The 14368-nt window shown below is 42.4% G+C and overlaps 1 protein-coding gene across 2 annotated transcripts in view; it reads right to left on the bottom strand.

Moving 5' to 3' along the window:
- Positions 1-13780, bottom strand: part of unc79 (unc-79 homolog, NALCN channel complex subunit) — a 35514-nt gene extending 21734 nt beyond the window's left edge. For both annotated transcript variants that reach the window (XM_080871701.1, XM_080871702.1), the window contains exons 1-17: positions 13528-13780; positions 12007-12127; positions 8465-8778; positions 7580-7750; positions 7310-7405; positions 7167-7222; positions 6329-6458; positions 6152-6216; positions 4710-4798; positions 4273-4313; positions 4033-4061; positions 2744-2973; positions 2348-2519; positions 1992-2222; positions 1701-1891; positions 1379-1502; positions 418-558 (exon numbers count right to left, since the gene is read on the bottom strand). In XM_080871701.1, the coding sequence (XP_080727827.1) occupies positions 418-558; positions 1379-1502; positions 1701-1891; positions 1992-2222; positions 2348-2519; positions 2744-2973; positions 4033-4061; positions 4273-4313; positions 4710-4798; positions 6152-6216; positions 6329-6458; positions 7167-7222; positions 7310-7405; positions 7580-7750; positions 8465-8778; positions 12007-12127; positions 13528-13549 (2223 nt within the window). In that variant the 5' untranslated portion in view covers positions 13550-13780. The remainder of the gene's footprint in view (positions 1-417; positions 559-1378; positions 1503-1700; positions 1892-1991; positions 2223-2347; positions 2520-2743; positions 2974-4032; positions 4062-4272; positions 4314-4709; positions 4799-6151; positions 6217-6328; positions 6459-7166; positions 7223-7309; positions 7406-7579; positions 7751-8464; positions 8779-12006; positions 12128-13527) is intronic.
- Positions 13781-14368: the final 588 nt, after the last annotated feature.

The following is a 14368-nucleotide window of genomic DNA, read 5'->3' as shown; positions in this document are numbered from 1 at the left end:
TTACATCTCCTAAAGTTAAACGTGACGTAATACAGCAGGATCAGCCATCTGTGCGGATGTGTGGGTGTCTCTGAACATAAATTTATATTACAGCCAAATTCAATTAATCCCTTGAAGAGAGCTATATTTAGATATTGATGGTTGCCATGGTAACATACAGTCTATTCCAAAATGAACAGTGGGAAATAGAACCAAGAAGAATAGAAACGTGTACACCCCTAATCCAAAAAACACATCGACAGACAAAGCCCTAATAATAGCTATTCAGCTGATGATCTGAGCACAGTGAGGTGATGTGTTCTGATCTGTGTTGTTGTCAACAGCCACTGAAATGAATGGCAACAAAAGGCTGAAAATGGGGATTGATGTCTTTTGTCTTATTCTTAGGAGTATTTTTAGCATTGCGGTCCTCCTCACCCTACGAGCTCCAGTGTTGCCAGTCAGATCTGACGCGCGTGCCTTCCTCTGATTGGCCAGTTCCTTCAAAGAGTTCACTCCATCGGAGAACATCCCAATCAGCAGCTGAAGAGGCACCACGATGTCCAGCTCCGACAGCACCTGAGCTCCAACGAGACACACAAAAATGTGGATCATTTATTTATACTTGCTACTTGTGTGGTCTAAATCATAAACCAATCAGTCGGTGATAACCATAACCTGAACCCTATGGTATCAATTCTATAAATAGTTCTGGAGACAAACAGCCATTCAACTAACACACAGGATTTTTTCCTTTTCTCCAAAACATAGGGTTAGTGTTAGAAGGCATCACAAGGTTAATATACTTCTCACAAAGTAAATAGATTTAGTGTTATTACTTTTTGTCATCCTTAAAACCATACACTTGTACATGTCTGCATTACAGTTATTTTGAATGCATGCAGGTTTATAACTCTAGTCTATTTTTTGGGAATACTGGGCGGCGTCAGTTAATACCTTAAAAACTTTGGCTAGTAATATAAAAGCTCCGTATTTGGCAGAAAATTAGACTGCTGCCTGTGTGACTTTATCACACCACATGCCGAGAAAACATTAAACTGAAGCTCAACTTCTGTATTTGCTGTGAACGTGACCTATTTACTCCAGCTAAATTAATACAATCTCTTGATCACAGTTGTGAGAGAAAACTTGAAATTGATCCATGTATACAGGGCGGCAAGCTGTGAGTGCATATGGGATGAAAGGCTAAATCCCTCCTATCTCCATCCGTCTCATTCTGTGACCCAGATCCATATTCAGCAGGGCCCCTGCCCAGACTCTCGCACTCTACGACAACCTGTGCAATTCACACTCACTGTGGATAGAACGGCGGGATGAGAACTTGACACAGGACGGCGTGTTTCTGTGTGCTTTCGTGTGTTTGTGTGTGCATGCTTACATGAAGCCACAGCAGAGCCTGCTCTTGCACAGACGCGGGGTAGCCAGAGAATCTGCAGCTGATGAAGCCAAACATTTCCTCCATAGAGAAGGGAAGTGGGCACAGCTCAATATCAAACATCTTGCTGTGAATAGAATAACAGCAGTACCATATAAATTCATCCACATAGCGATCCTTTGATACTGTTACACAATGAGTGATGCTAACTTGTAATATTTTAAGTTTTTTTTTAATTATTATTATTGTGCTGCAATTTTACTGCAAGCATCTCTGCCCACTGTATGCAATATATGCCATGAACAGTTAAGGGAGATGGATATACCTGAGCACTTCCCGGAACTCTTTGAGCTGGTTGTCGGGCACCTCAGTACGGATGGCCTCCAGCCACTCAGGCATAAAGCACTCCCACAGTGGCTGACTAATGACGTTGTAAGGTATTAGACACAGGATGCGGTTCAGACCCTCTTTCAGCTGTGTCACTGTGCTACATGACTTATCCCAGTAACCGCCCACCTGAGAAAAATGTGCATAGACCAGTTTAGACCAGTGAAAACTCTCCTTCATGTAAGGTATTAAAATCCTATGATCTTATGATGACGCTGTAATATCTTACCCTTGCAAATTCTACAGGTTTGGGCAGCAGGCACATGACCATGACATCAAAGCGCACTTCACACACTGTCTTTAGCCACTTTGTGACAAACTGGGGCTTCAACTTCTCCACTAGGCTTCCGACTTCGTCGTCCATCATGTAGGCGGTGGAGTGAAACCACTGGAAGACCATGCTGACCAGCCGAGCCAGACTCTCTGTGGGCGTGTTCTCATTGGGTGTGCACAGACTTACCTGCAGATGTGAACAAAGAAACTCGGAAATTGAAAAGAGAAGTGATGAGAGGCAATGTGCCATACACATCGTTTTTGCCTGCTCCCTGTTACTGACAGATACAGCGACACCCTGTGATTACGCACCAGGAACCAGATGCCAAACTGACTTAGAAGGCGCTGGTCATGCTGGTCATCCTCTTTGTTATCAAACTCAATGTTGTCCAGAGAGTGGTGGGAGGCAGACAGGCCCATCTGACGACGCCGATTCAACTCAAACTCACGCTGCTCTGCATGAATTTCTGCCTCTTTTAGGAGGCTGGAGGTATACACAGGATAAGAGAGGGATTTGAGAGGGCACAGAGAGAAGGTCATATGTGAGATAGAGCAAAGGAGAAAGAGCAGAGGAGAAAATCTCACTTTTTTTCGTTTGTTTTTGTTATTTGTTTAATCTGAACTGAGGCAGCATTGTTGTCTTTATATTTGTCTTGAAGTGTGCTTCACAGAGTCACAACTATATGCTCTGTAACACCGTGCATGTACCTGATAACGGCTTCCACGGTGCACACTAGCTCCTCTGCTCCGCACTCACGGGTGTTGATGGGAGGGGGCGAGGTCTGGTACAGATGGGTCTCCGCCGCAGCCCCCACCTCGCTGCTGTGGTGGTTGACATGGCAACGCTTGCAGTAGCGGACAGGCCGGTTGCCATGGCGCCCGCAGCAGCCGGCTGAAAAGCAGGTGACCACAGCCCTTCTAACATGAGAGCTACAGTTCTGCAGTTTGAAGCCAAGAAACAAGGGGGGGAGCAGAGGGAAGAGAAATCAGTTTGTTTCTATTCTTGTATAATAGAAAAATAAAAAAAACACTTCCAATAACGCCTGATGACAATCGTCTAAAAATAAACATCTCTCAGGGCTCAAAGGCAACTCTGATAATGAATATCACTCTCTCCGAAGATACAAGGATCTGTCCACATCTAAAGCAATAGAACAAGTCTTTATGTGTCCCCGCGGTGTCTCAGGTTTCTAAAAATAAAAAGCATGGCACTAGAGAGCCACCCTAATCTGATCAGTCTCTAATCTTGTGCCATTAGAGGCATGAATTGCTCCCTATCAAATTAACATATCTGGCCTCAGATGGTGAGTGCTCTTATTCATCCATGTTGCTTTGAACAACAAAAAAATGCTACTCTGATAATACTCATACTGTTGTTCTCGCATCACGGCTCTTAGATATCATTATGTACTCAAAAGTAGCTATTTTAAAATGACAAGTAATGCCTCATTTATGAGTAATATGTCTCAGCTAACACTGAAAGAGCTAGCACAAATCTCAGTTGGAGAATGATTGGAACAAAAGCTGCTCCAAAAGGGAGGTGGTGAATTATAAACGGCTGGGCAAACCATGGTGGAGGCCAGCTGTTTCAGAGGACAAAGAGAGGCAGCTGCTGACCTGACGGGAATACCTGAGATCATCATCACGCACTCAGTTTTCCCAGTGTCTCCCAGGAAACAAGCAGGAAGCACTCAGCAACAGCAAACAAAGATCAGGCCCCAACAGGTTATTTTGAAAGGTCTTTACTGAGCTGCTTCAGTGAATGGACTCCTCAGGGGAGATTCAGATTCACAAATAAATGAGCTAACTATGGATCACAAATAAAGTGTATCTAAGTTCATGTTTTCACAGGTCAGGGAAGTCCTCTATGTTTTACCAGTGTATTGTTTGCTGTGGAGACTTTTATTATTGTGAGGAAGTCAGGTTAATAAGTAATGGCAATGACTGAGAGTACACAGCACCGTTAATGTCATTATGCTGCAGTGTAAATGTCTTACCTTCTTTTGACAAATGGCAGATATCTCTGCTGCAAGAAAAATAAACATAACTGAAATACAACTGTTTGCAAAAAACATACGTATGTCTTGAAAATTGGTTATATTTTCATGGAAATTAGAACCTCAATATAAAATATATGGCAGCTTGGAACACAACGCATAGCAGCTAATAAAGGTTTTATTGTAGAGTGCATACGTATCTTATCTTTACTCAGCACCTTTTTGACTGTAAATGCTCACCTTGGGGCAGGAGTACATCAACAAGCCATTCAGCGTGATCTCTGGAAAGGTCGAAGAAATTATTTAACAATGCATGACTTATGTGTATGATATAAATATAGTCATTCCAACTGGTGTATACACATCGGTATCAGCTTCCTTACAGAGCTGGAACACAAAAATATCTTCTCAATAACAAAAAAACCCCCTGAAAAGCCAATTTTATTATAATAGTCTCTGCGCTAAAAAAAAAAAAAGAGAGACAAGTGGATGTGCTTTTTTGTAATGATGATCTCATTATTGGCACAAGGGAATTATGTAACCATGCCAATGTGTTTCCCCTGGGTTACAAAGAGGAATAATGAGGGAGGCGGTAGGTGATGTTTGTTTGCAATAGCATCCCACTCAAGGAGGGGGAGGATTGAGGGATGGAGGAAAGAGGTGAAACAGATGCGTACCCTGCTATCCTCTGGCTGCACTCTTCACATATATAAAGAGGAGGGGGCTTGTCTCCCAAGGCCACAGAAAGAGTAGGATCTATACACATCTGCAAAAGTAATAAAGTTAGTCTGAGATAATGGAGGTGATATTTGAAAAATTAACACATTATATTCAATGTTTTATTTGCAACCAAGATGAAATACAGTAAAAGTAATGAGGTTTTCTTAGGTTCCAAATAGCTAAATAATAGGACACTTACACTTTACACACATTGACCACTTTGTTAGGTATACCTTGGCATTCAAACGATGCTCAGTTGTTACTAAGCGGGCCCAAAGCGTGCCACCACCTGCAGCCTGAGCTGTTGAAATAAGTCTTCTAACCTAAGTATTCTAACCGTAGCATCTGAATGTAGCAGCAAAATGAAGGCTCCTCAACCAGGTATCTTCTGTTATCCAATTTTGGTGAATTGTGGTCTCAGTTTCCTGTTCTTAGCTGACAGGAAGAACATCCAGTGTGGTCTTCTGCTACTGTATCCCATCTTCACTGACTGTAGTTGCACTTCTCTGACCTCTAACATCAACAAAGCATTTTCACACATTTTCTCTTTTTTCAGGTCACTCTCTGTAAACCTGAGAGACGCATGTGTAGGCAAACGCAAGAAGACAAGCAATTTCTGAGATACGCAGACCAACCTGTCTGACACCAACAACCACATTAAAGTCAAATCGCTTTTTTTTCCCCATTCTGATGCTCAGTTTGAACTTCAGTAGGTGTCTAGATAAATGTTGATGCTGCCATGTGATTGGCTGTTAACAGGTACACCTAATGAACTGGCCAGTGCATTTTGTCAATTATAAGCACAGCGATTTTATAACATATGATGTAAATTTAAGAAGTTCACATTTTCCACGTGTCCCTGTCACATATCTAGGCTACTCTCTCACCCAACAAATCATGTGACGCCTTTACCTGTGTCCCCACGCCTCTGTGTGGATGGCTGCGTGCATATGCTGCTCCACTGTCTTGCAACCTGTGCCTGGCCCTGTGCTAAACGCCAGTGCTCGTGGCCTCAATGTTCAGATGGTGCACTGTAATTCACTGTGCTTACTCGATGCCACCCTATCCTCAAGGGCTGCATGGGGTCACCGCTTTCAATTAAAGCCCCCCTTCCCCCACCATACCCCCTTCTTTGCTTCTGGTAATTGAAATCCACCCCCTTTCTACCCGCCTGTTCCTACTCTGTCCGTTTGTGCACAGCTGAGTAAAGGCTGACAAAGCAGAGCAGCACCAATCGCTGATATAAAGTAGCTTAGAATCGGACATGGCAATCTAAGCAAGGCCATATAAGACCTTCCCCTATGCTTACCCCATTCATTTCTCAAGGGAAGACTATCTATTTATGCATCCCAGAAGCATAAAATATTTAAGCTTTAATGATTTTTGAGATTGCAGTCACCTTAACAGCAGGTTTATTGATGGCATTGTGGCATTCGATATGTTGACAGTGGATGGGATTCCAGGCTGAACCAGGAAATGGAAGAGAGAGAGAAATAAGAAAAACAATTGACAGGTGACCACTTTGATAAGTCTAAAGTCTGGTAAAGAAGTAGATGTGGCATAAAGAGAATCTGACCTGTGTACTGCAGTCCTCTGTATTCACTGATGGCTCCTGGTGGCTTCAGGTTCGGCCAGTAATGAAACAGCATCTGCACAGCTGGAGGTTTAACTTGGGATGGGCCATAGGATATGACATAAAGCAGATCCTGCATACAAGATAAACATCATATGTACATGAAAGTGCTGGTATATTTAGGTACATTTGAATATGAATGCAGACAAAGTAAAATAGTAAAGACTAAATCTAAATTTAAAGTAAAATGTAAAAAACAGTAACCAGTAGGCAACGTATTCAGGAGCAAGCAGGGGTGTGTAATGCTGCAAATTATGATATCAATGAGATACCAAGTAAATAAAGGCCAGTATTGCTGATACCACTACCAGCAGAGATACTTTTAACCTATAAAGGCAGCTTATGTAGAGGAGCCCAGCCTTCATCTTTTAGCTTTTCATTTATTTTAAGCTGCAGGGGTTTGTGTTATATTAATGCAACAGCAATACCAGCTGTGTGTTAAATATGAAGCTACGTGCTATTAGCTTAGCAAAGAGAAAAGACTAGAAGCAATTTAAAAAGCTGGCCTGGAATGTAAAAAAAACAGGATGTGGTTCAAGGATAAATCTGTGCTAGCTTTTCTCATGATAAGCAAATCGTAATTGTATTCTTTCAGTACTATTCAGTACTAGTGGGTACTGTTTTCTCCAGCCTCTAGTCTTTTTGCTAATGTAGCTGAACGGTCTGCTTGTTAGCTTCATATTTAGTGCCACTTTTTTGTTAGGCACAGTACATTTCATATTTCTGCAGATAAAAATAAAAGACTCTTAAATCTACATTATGTATCTAAAAGGAGAAATACCTTCCACACTTCCTGTTTGTACTTCATTAGACATTCCAGCAGCTGACAGTGATAAACTAGAAAGAAGCAGAGATCAGATTAACTAAAAGGCAGTTATTACAGTTGCCTTTGGATATCTTAATACTTTGAATATGATTGTTTACCTGGATTTGACGTGTACTGCATTGCAATCATGAGCATAGATGAGGCAGACAAATTGACATAGGCTGGGACTCCCCCCTCCTTCCTACTGGACCCCACTATACACAGGCAAAGAAGGGAAAGAACAATAATGTGAAGGATCACTTCTTTTGTTTGTTGCAGTACAATAGTTGAGAGACAAGTGAATGTGCAAGCCTTAAACCTTTACTTGTCTTTCTAGACATATCATTTAGCAGTTTCATTATGACTGTCTTGTGATAAGTCATACTCACATATAGCCATGGGAAGGAAAGAGGTGCTCAGGTATTCAATGATGTCTTTGTGGAGGAAAGGGGGAAATGTGGCTAAAGTGGAAATCATAGTATAGGGCAAAGTGCTGAGAATATCATCGCTCAGAAAAGGCAGGAGGCAAGTTGTCGTATAAAAAATGGATTGTCCCAGGTCTGAGAAGAAAGGGAAAATGCAAAAAAAGACAAAGAGAGATACACAGACACTCCTTCAATCAGCTGTACATACAGTATTAGCATACTGTATGCAGCCACAGATGTCAAAATTTCATGAAATTTCAGTTATTTATTAGTAGAACTGAAAAAAAAAATACTTGGAAATGTGAGCTTCTTTAAAAGCCACTGAAGTAAACTTTACCCTCAGGAAAAGTAGAGAAATCTAGTCAAGCAAATGATTTTTTATGCATTTGAGGGTTTGTCTGTTTTTTAACAATGGTCAAATATTCATGAAAAGTAAGAGCACTGACTGTGATGCAGCCTTGGCTGTGAAAAACTGTGTGGATGTAACTCATTCTCTAATGTGTTTGTGATGTGTTAAAACAGCATTACACTTGCCTATGTGTGTTTCCCCTTATATATTTGCACATGACAACATAAGTAAAAACATTTCTCCCACTTTGCATAACAAACATGCAGTCAAGTATGATACACAGAAGAGAAGGCCTATGTCTGGTGTATCCAATGGCTTATGAACGATTAAGTTGACAGGATCCAGCGTGCTCCCAATCACCCCATGCATCCCTCAAGATCCTCAGCAGGACTTCTCTCCTCCCGTTACAAAAGAGGCCAAAAAAGCAGCAGTGGCTTCATGCAGGCCAGACGGTTCGGGGATGATGATGACAAACAGTGGTGCACTGGGCCTTGACTCACCATGCTGACCGTGCTGCAGCAGGGGCACGAGGTCAAGCAGGGTCACGAGGGTCACATAGAGGCCCTGATAGTCCAGAGAGGGGTACTCTGAGAGCTGAGCGTCCCGACTCTGCTGCCCCTGCCCCCCGCGGTCTGACGGGGCATCGCGCAGAACGCTGTAAAGGAGGGAGCGAGTAACTGTAGGGTTGATGGAACTGACTTGTGGTCTTAGAGATGGGGTGAGTGGGAATGGCACAGGAAAAAGACACATGGTCATGGGCACGGCCAAATTGGAAGCTTCCTGGTTCTCCTTCCTGCCTGTGCGGGACAGAATGCTGCTCCGGGGCGGGAGGGGAGGGGAGGGAAGGTAGGAGAGGGGAACAAGGGAAAAAAAGAGACAACAAAGACACAAAAAAACAGCACATTACATTGAAATGGCACTACAGAGACAGCGTAAATAGAAAAAAACAAACCCAGATAAACCCCACATAGGATGCAGTGTCTCACTATTTAACTGTATAACTGCAGGCACGGGCAATTTTTCCCTGCGCTGTCTGTTCCGTGTGACTTTAATTGAATTTATCTCGTTTTGTCTATCTTTGCACTTGGAAAACAAACAAAAAAAACATGAGCACAAACTGCAATGATCACTGCATCTCATGCGTATCTGGTGACAAGGAGCAAAAATATAAAAAATGGCATGTTTTCAGTGGCAACCCCATACTTCTCCAAAAAGGGACAGCTCAAACGGCTGTCCCTCGATGGCTGCCATCTTCCAATCGGCAAGGTCAGTGGCTACCATGCAAAAAAAAAGGCCAATGAGCCATAACAGTATATTTTCCAAATGAAATTTCCTTGTCTTTAGTGGGGCTGTCAAGGATGGGAGTGACACCAAATTGGTTCGGGAAAATACAGAGGTGACACTTTTGAAACATGCTTCAGCCAGTAATAAACATGTGTGTGAGGTTAGATCAAGTGCTCTTAGGTCACAGCACATGTTTATTGCACCAGAGAAATAATGTCTGTATGCATACATTATGATACTGTACCAGTATCATCAGGAGAAATAATGAGATCCAACAGGCATATGGATTCAGGTTTCTAAAATAAATGTAACAACTAATCTACAGTAGAGGAGAAACTATAATGACAAAGGAATAGGTTGTATCGGGGGAGATGACTGGTAGCATTATGTTTGTGAGCTAATGCAGGATGGACAATTGTGTTTGCTGTCCCCTGGGGAAAGGTGGTGGACATATTCGATTTTAAAAGAGGAGAAAAACAAAAAAACAAAAGCAAAAACTAGTCGGGTTGAGTGTGGAGCGTCTAGGGTGGAGGAGGGAGGAGGGGGAGGGCCAGAGAGCATTGCTCTTTTTTTTTCTTTTTTTTTCTTTCTTTTTTTTACTGCACATTATTAAAGAGCTAAGCTGTTCTATCAGGCAAATGATTGGGATTTACCATGAGAGCCCAGATTATAAATGTTGATGTATTGCTTTTTTTTTTGGCTTCTTTTTTTTTAAAAGGTCACTCAAAAAGTAGAGTTGCAGCATTTGGAGTTACATGGCAAGTGAGAAAGGGGATTTCTTTTTTTTTTCTCAGATTTTTAACATGGCATAAGAACAGTATAAGGTACCATCATGTGACTGATCCCCTCAAAGTTATACTCTGTAGGATTTAAGTCAGCGTAGATTCATTAAACTATGTAATCAAAGCTGTGTTATTATACAGCATAAACTCAAACAGGACTTATAGACAACGACAAGACTGTATCTCAGAGTATGACTTTTTCACTGCCCATATTTCATATAGAAAACATCATTAATTTGAACAATGAACATAGACATAAACATCAGACGCGCTCACACACACACGCGCGCACACTGAACATATACACGCAAAGACACACGCATATGTGCACACATACACACAAAACGACACGAGAAAATTACAAACGACACATGTAGAAATGCACTGATACGGACACATGACATACATTTACTGTCAAACCCTGCGCTGTCGTTGCAAAATCATGGACTACATGTGTGTATCAGTTACTCAAAGCACATGTTTCCTGCATTAACATGTTGACAGGTGTGTGAAGTGAAACAACTGTGCTGTGTCTGAAATAATGGCTAAACAGTGTGTTGCAACGTCAGTGCTCACTGATACAGAGAGCTCAGTCTGACGAAGCCGTGCCTCATCTTTAAGAACGCGTATAAAACTTGCTGGTAAAGAGATAACGTAACCCTCTAGCTGACCTGAAATTTGTGCATGAATCAACAACCTCCTCCTTTGGCTATTTCTTTTCTGCGAAGATGACACACGCCTGCTCCACTTCTCAAGGCTCGCTACTCCCACTTTCCCACTCTCTCTCCCTTTTGATTTTTTCTTCTATTTCTTCACCCCGGGCTTCAGAAGGCACAGGTGTATGGATAATCCTGGAGTCCCCGCTGAGGAATCCAGACTCCTCTAATGGTGGGCAGAGTGATTTTGTTCTGCATATCTGAGGCTAAGAGACTGTGCTTCGGGAAAATATCAAAGAACCGTTAACAGTGGCATCATATTGAGTGACTCTTTTCTCGCTCGCTTGATACTGCCCCGCAGAGGCACAATCGTCACTCGAGTTAATGCCCATTCCCAGAGTTGCCACCCCTGTCACGCTCAATCTGTGCCCTGAGAGGCTACATTTGAAACACCCCAGTGACTGGTTCAGGACAGCCCTTCAGCAAAGTATGGAGTATCCAGGATACTCTGTGAGCACCACGGCAGAGGAATAATCCTTATGGATGGCTGAGGAGTTGTGTAGAATTGAGGCCAGCAGCCAATCTCAAATAGATTGCACCCTAAGCTGATAATAATGATAGAAGTGAGGCCCACCATTTTTTTTAATATAAATTAGCTAATAAGAAAAGACAGTGCCTCTGTTCTCACTGAAGCTGGCGGGTAGTAATACTGGAACCACAAGAAATATCCTATCTCTGCAGAGCATGTCTGGAAAAATGAAGCTCCAACTGGACAGAGAGGGAAAAAAAAGAGGAAATAGTGCTCTATTAAATTAGACGTGTTCAAAATGGCTGCCTACTTGACCTATGCTGGAAGAGGAAATAACAGGCTGTTCCCTTCACAGCACCCAAGAGAGCAGGCTGACCCTGCAACTGCATAGCCGGAGGAGCTGAACTCCAGGCCCTCTGGGAAGGACACAGCAAACCGCCTCAGGAAAGCGTTCATCTAGCAACCGACCACTGAATCAATAAACATCACTGAGCCATCTATCTCCGCAGCTGCCTTAAAAAGACGACACCATAATTACACAGGAAATCTGCTACAGTCTGTATCTTTCAGAGCAGAAGAGGCGAGGCAACATCTGCCATGATGGCCACTTCCCTAACTTCTTGCTGACATTATGAATTGATACGAGACATTGAATTCTGTCACTGTCATGCCTTTGAGAAAGTGTGTCAGAGCGACCTGCTGTAATTAATCTCATCTGATTGTGAAGGAAGCTAATATCAAACATTCTACAATCTTTACTTCACCTGGTGGCTCCAGAGCAGGGTACTTACCTGAGCAGGGTTTGGGAAAAGTATTTCAGTGTGTTTGCAATGTCTGTTCCGGAGGGCACTGGGTAAATATTGTGTTGCACACGGTTGTGATACTCTTGCAAGTATCGTATCTTAGAGGCAACTGGACAAAATAAAGAGCAGAGCAACAAGCAAATCAACACTAGTGAGATATGATGCACGACAGCAAAGCCATATATCATGTAACTGAACAAGCTGTTAGGTAGCATTTAACATGAATCCTTCAGCTATGAAGTTAAACAAAAAGTCTGTTTTCCCATGGTTCTCTGGCCTTCACCGGGTGACCTTTTTTGTCATAGCAGCAGGTCACAGGAAGCCCTAGAGGAGGCAGTAACCTACTGCTTACAGAAACAAGCTCACACACGAAAGGTTGCCAGTTCAAGTCCCAAGACAAGCTGGGAAAATGTGCTTATAGCGAACACGAAAGGGGGCTTAAGAAGCAACACAGAGGAACATTTCTGTAATGAGCCCAGCTGGCTGCACTATATTGAAGTAATCTCTGTAGGTTCAGATATGACTGTGCTGTTTGTTGTTAGGAGTTCAAATATGTTGAAGTGGGTGATCGCTGACCCATTTTCTGTGACTTTAGGCAGGAATGTTTAGCTTCCTTCCTGACCTGTAAATGACAAACCCCAAAATAAAAATAACAGCTGCAGGCTTGGAGGATTGTCTGGTCAAAGCATGTGCTGCGATAAATACTGAAGCACAGCATCTTTCCGGTTCATCATAAAATTAAACCTCCTCGGAAAGATAGGACTTTTTTTTTTAAATATTTTTCAACCTTTTAATAATATTGTTATATATATATATAATATGTTAGTCACAACAGCAGATTCAGCGTTTTCTGTTCATTCCCTCACTTACTGTCTACCAAACAACAGGAGCAACACCCAACTTTTAACCAGCTGATGGGGCTGGGAACCCCTAACACTGAGTTTGACCCCGTCTTTTATCTATTGTTTACGGTAAAAAAAAATAAAAATAAAAAAATAGAAAAACAGAAGACAGCGGCTGGTGTCCACCTGTTCACAACCAGCGAAGTGGAATGAACAACAGACGTCAATATAGTGTGATCAGACCCCACGATTGATCAATATGAAGCCACCATATTGTTCAGTAGCCTGTCAGGTCGACCTTGAGACCAACATTACACTTCGCTTTTCCCACGCGCCTCAGCCAGCCACGTCAATCAAAATCAAATAAAATAGAAATAAATAAATCGGACCACAGAGCGATTCGGACATGGAATTGTTCCATCAACATGCAGAGAAACAGAGGGTGATTCAGTGGCTCTCTGTGTGCACTGAGACCTCCAGCCATCCTCTGCAGTGAGAGGACGTGTTGCAACCTGCCTTGGCAACCGCGGTTTCATCACCAAGGACAGCTCCCCTTGTTCGCTTTCTTGGTTAAACCAAAAAAAAAAAAAAAAAAAAAATCAGTTTCCAGCCCCCTCACAAGACAAAACAGAAACACGCACGCACGGATACACACAGCCGTACTTACACTGCTCTGCCTTCGTAGACATTTCGCAGACACTTGGGGAAACATAAAACCCAGACTGTCAGTTGTTTTGATAGGTTTTTCCCTTCCCGGCGTTGTGTTTCCCTCAGTCGTGAAAAAGTGACTATGCCCCCTTGCAGCCCAGGCTCGTCTTGATTGTACCACTTTGCACGACGGATTTATACGCTGTGGTGTTTTAGCTGTGCTTCGGTCGCTTTTGCGATCTTTGAACGGAAATAAAGGGAGGGCTTGTTTTGTAAATCGTTTTTATATATATTTTTTGAGGTGGTGGTGGGGATTTTGCTCTCTCGTTGCAGAGATGGGTGGTGACATATATGTGACACACCACACCTTTCCAAATGGACTGATCCGGCTTTGACAAATTGTCATTCAAGAATTCCGACAACCCTGTTCGAGCTGATTATAGGAGGGAAAAACTAAGCACCTCCGCTTATTTGCCTCAGTGATGCTTTACATGTGTGTATTTGTAATGCATGAAATGCTAAACATGCAACAGATGGTTGTCACACCTTCTTAAACATGTCCTTGAGAAAACATCGTGGGTTTTCTTTCCCCTATTTTATATAAATACAGCATATTGGCCACCGTGGATTGGCAGCGTGTCCTAATATTTTTATACTGATATTTAGTAATATTAATATTAATCTCCACTATCAGCTGGGCGCTTTAAAGAGTACATTGTTATCCAATAACACTTTCGAGCTATAAATGTGCATGTGTATGAATACTTAAGCCTGTGTCTAAATGCAGCATTTCTCATTTAAGCGGCACTTCCGCTAGTAGATGCAGGAGTGAACAATAAACAGACCCTACGGTCTGAGGT

The sequence above is a fragment of the Rhamphochromis sp. 'chilingali' genome (assembly GCF_963969265.1).
Source record: "Rhamphochromis sp. 'chilingali' genome assembly, chromosome: 21".
In the NCBI taxonomy this organism is placed as follows: Eukaryota; Metazoa; Chordata; class Actinopteri; order Cichliformes; family Cichlidae; genus Rhamphochromis; species Rhamphochromis sp. 'chilingali'.
Note: the sequence above shows the minus strand (reverse complement) of the source record. Positions and strands in the feature narration are given on the sequence as shown.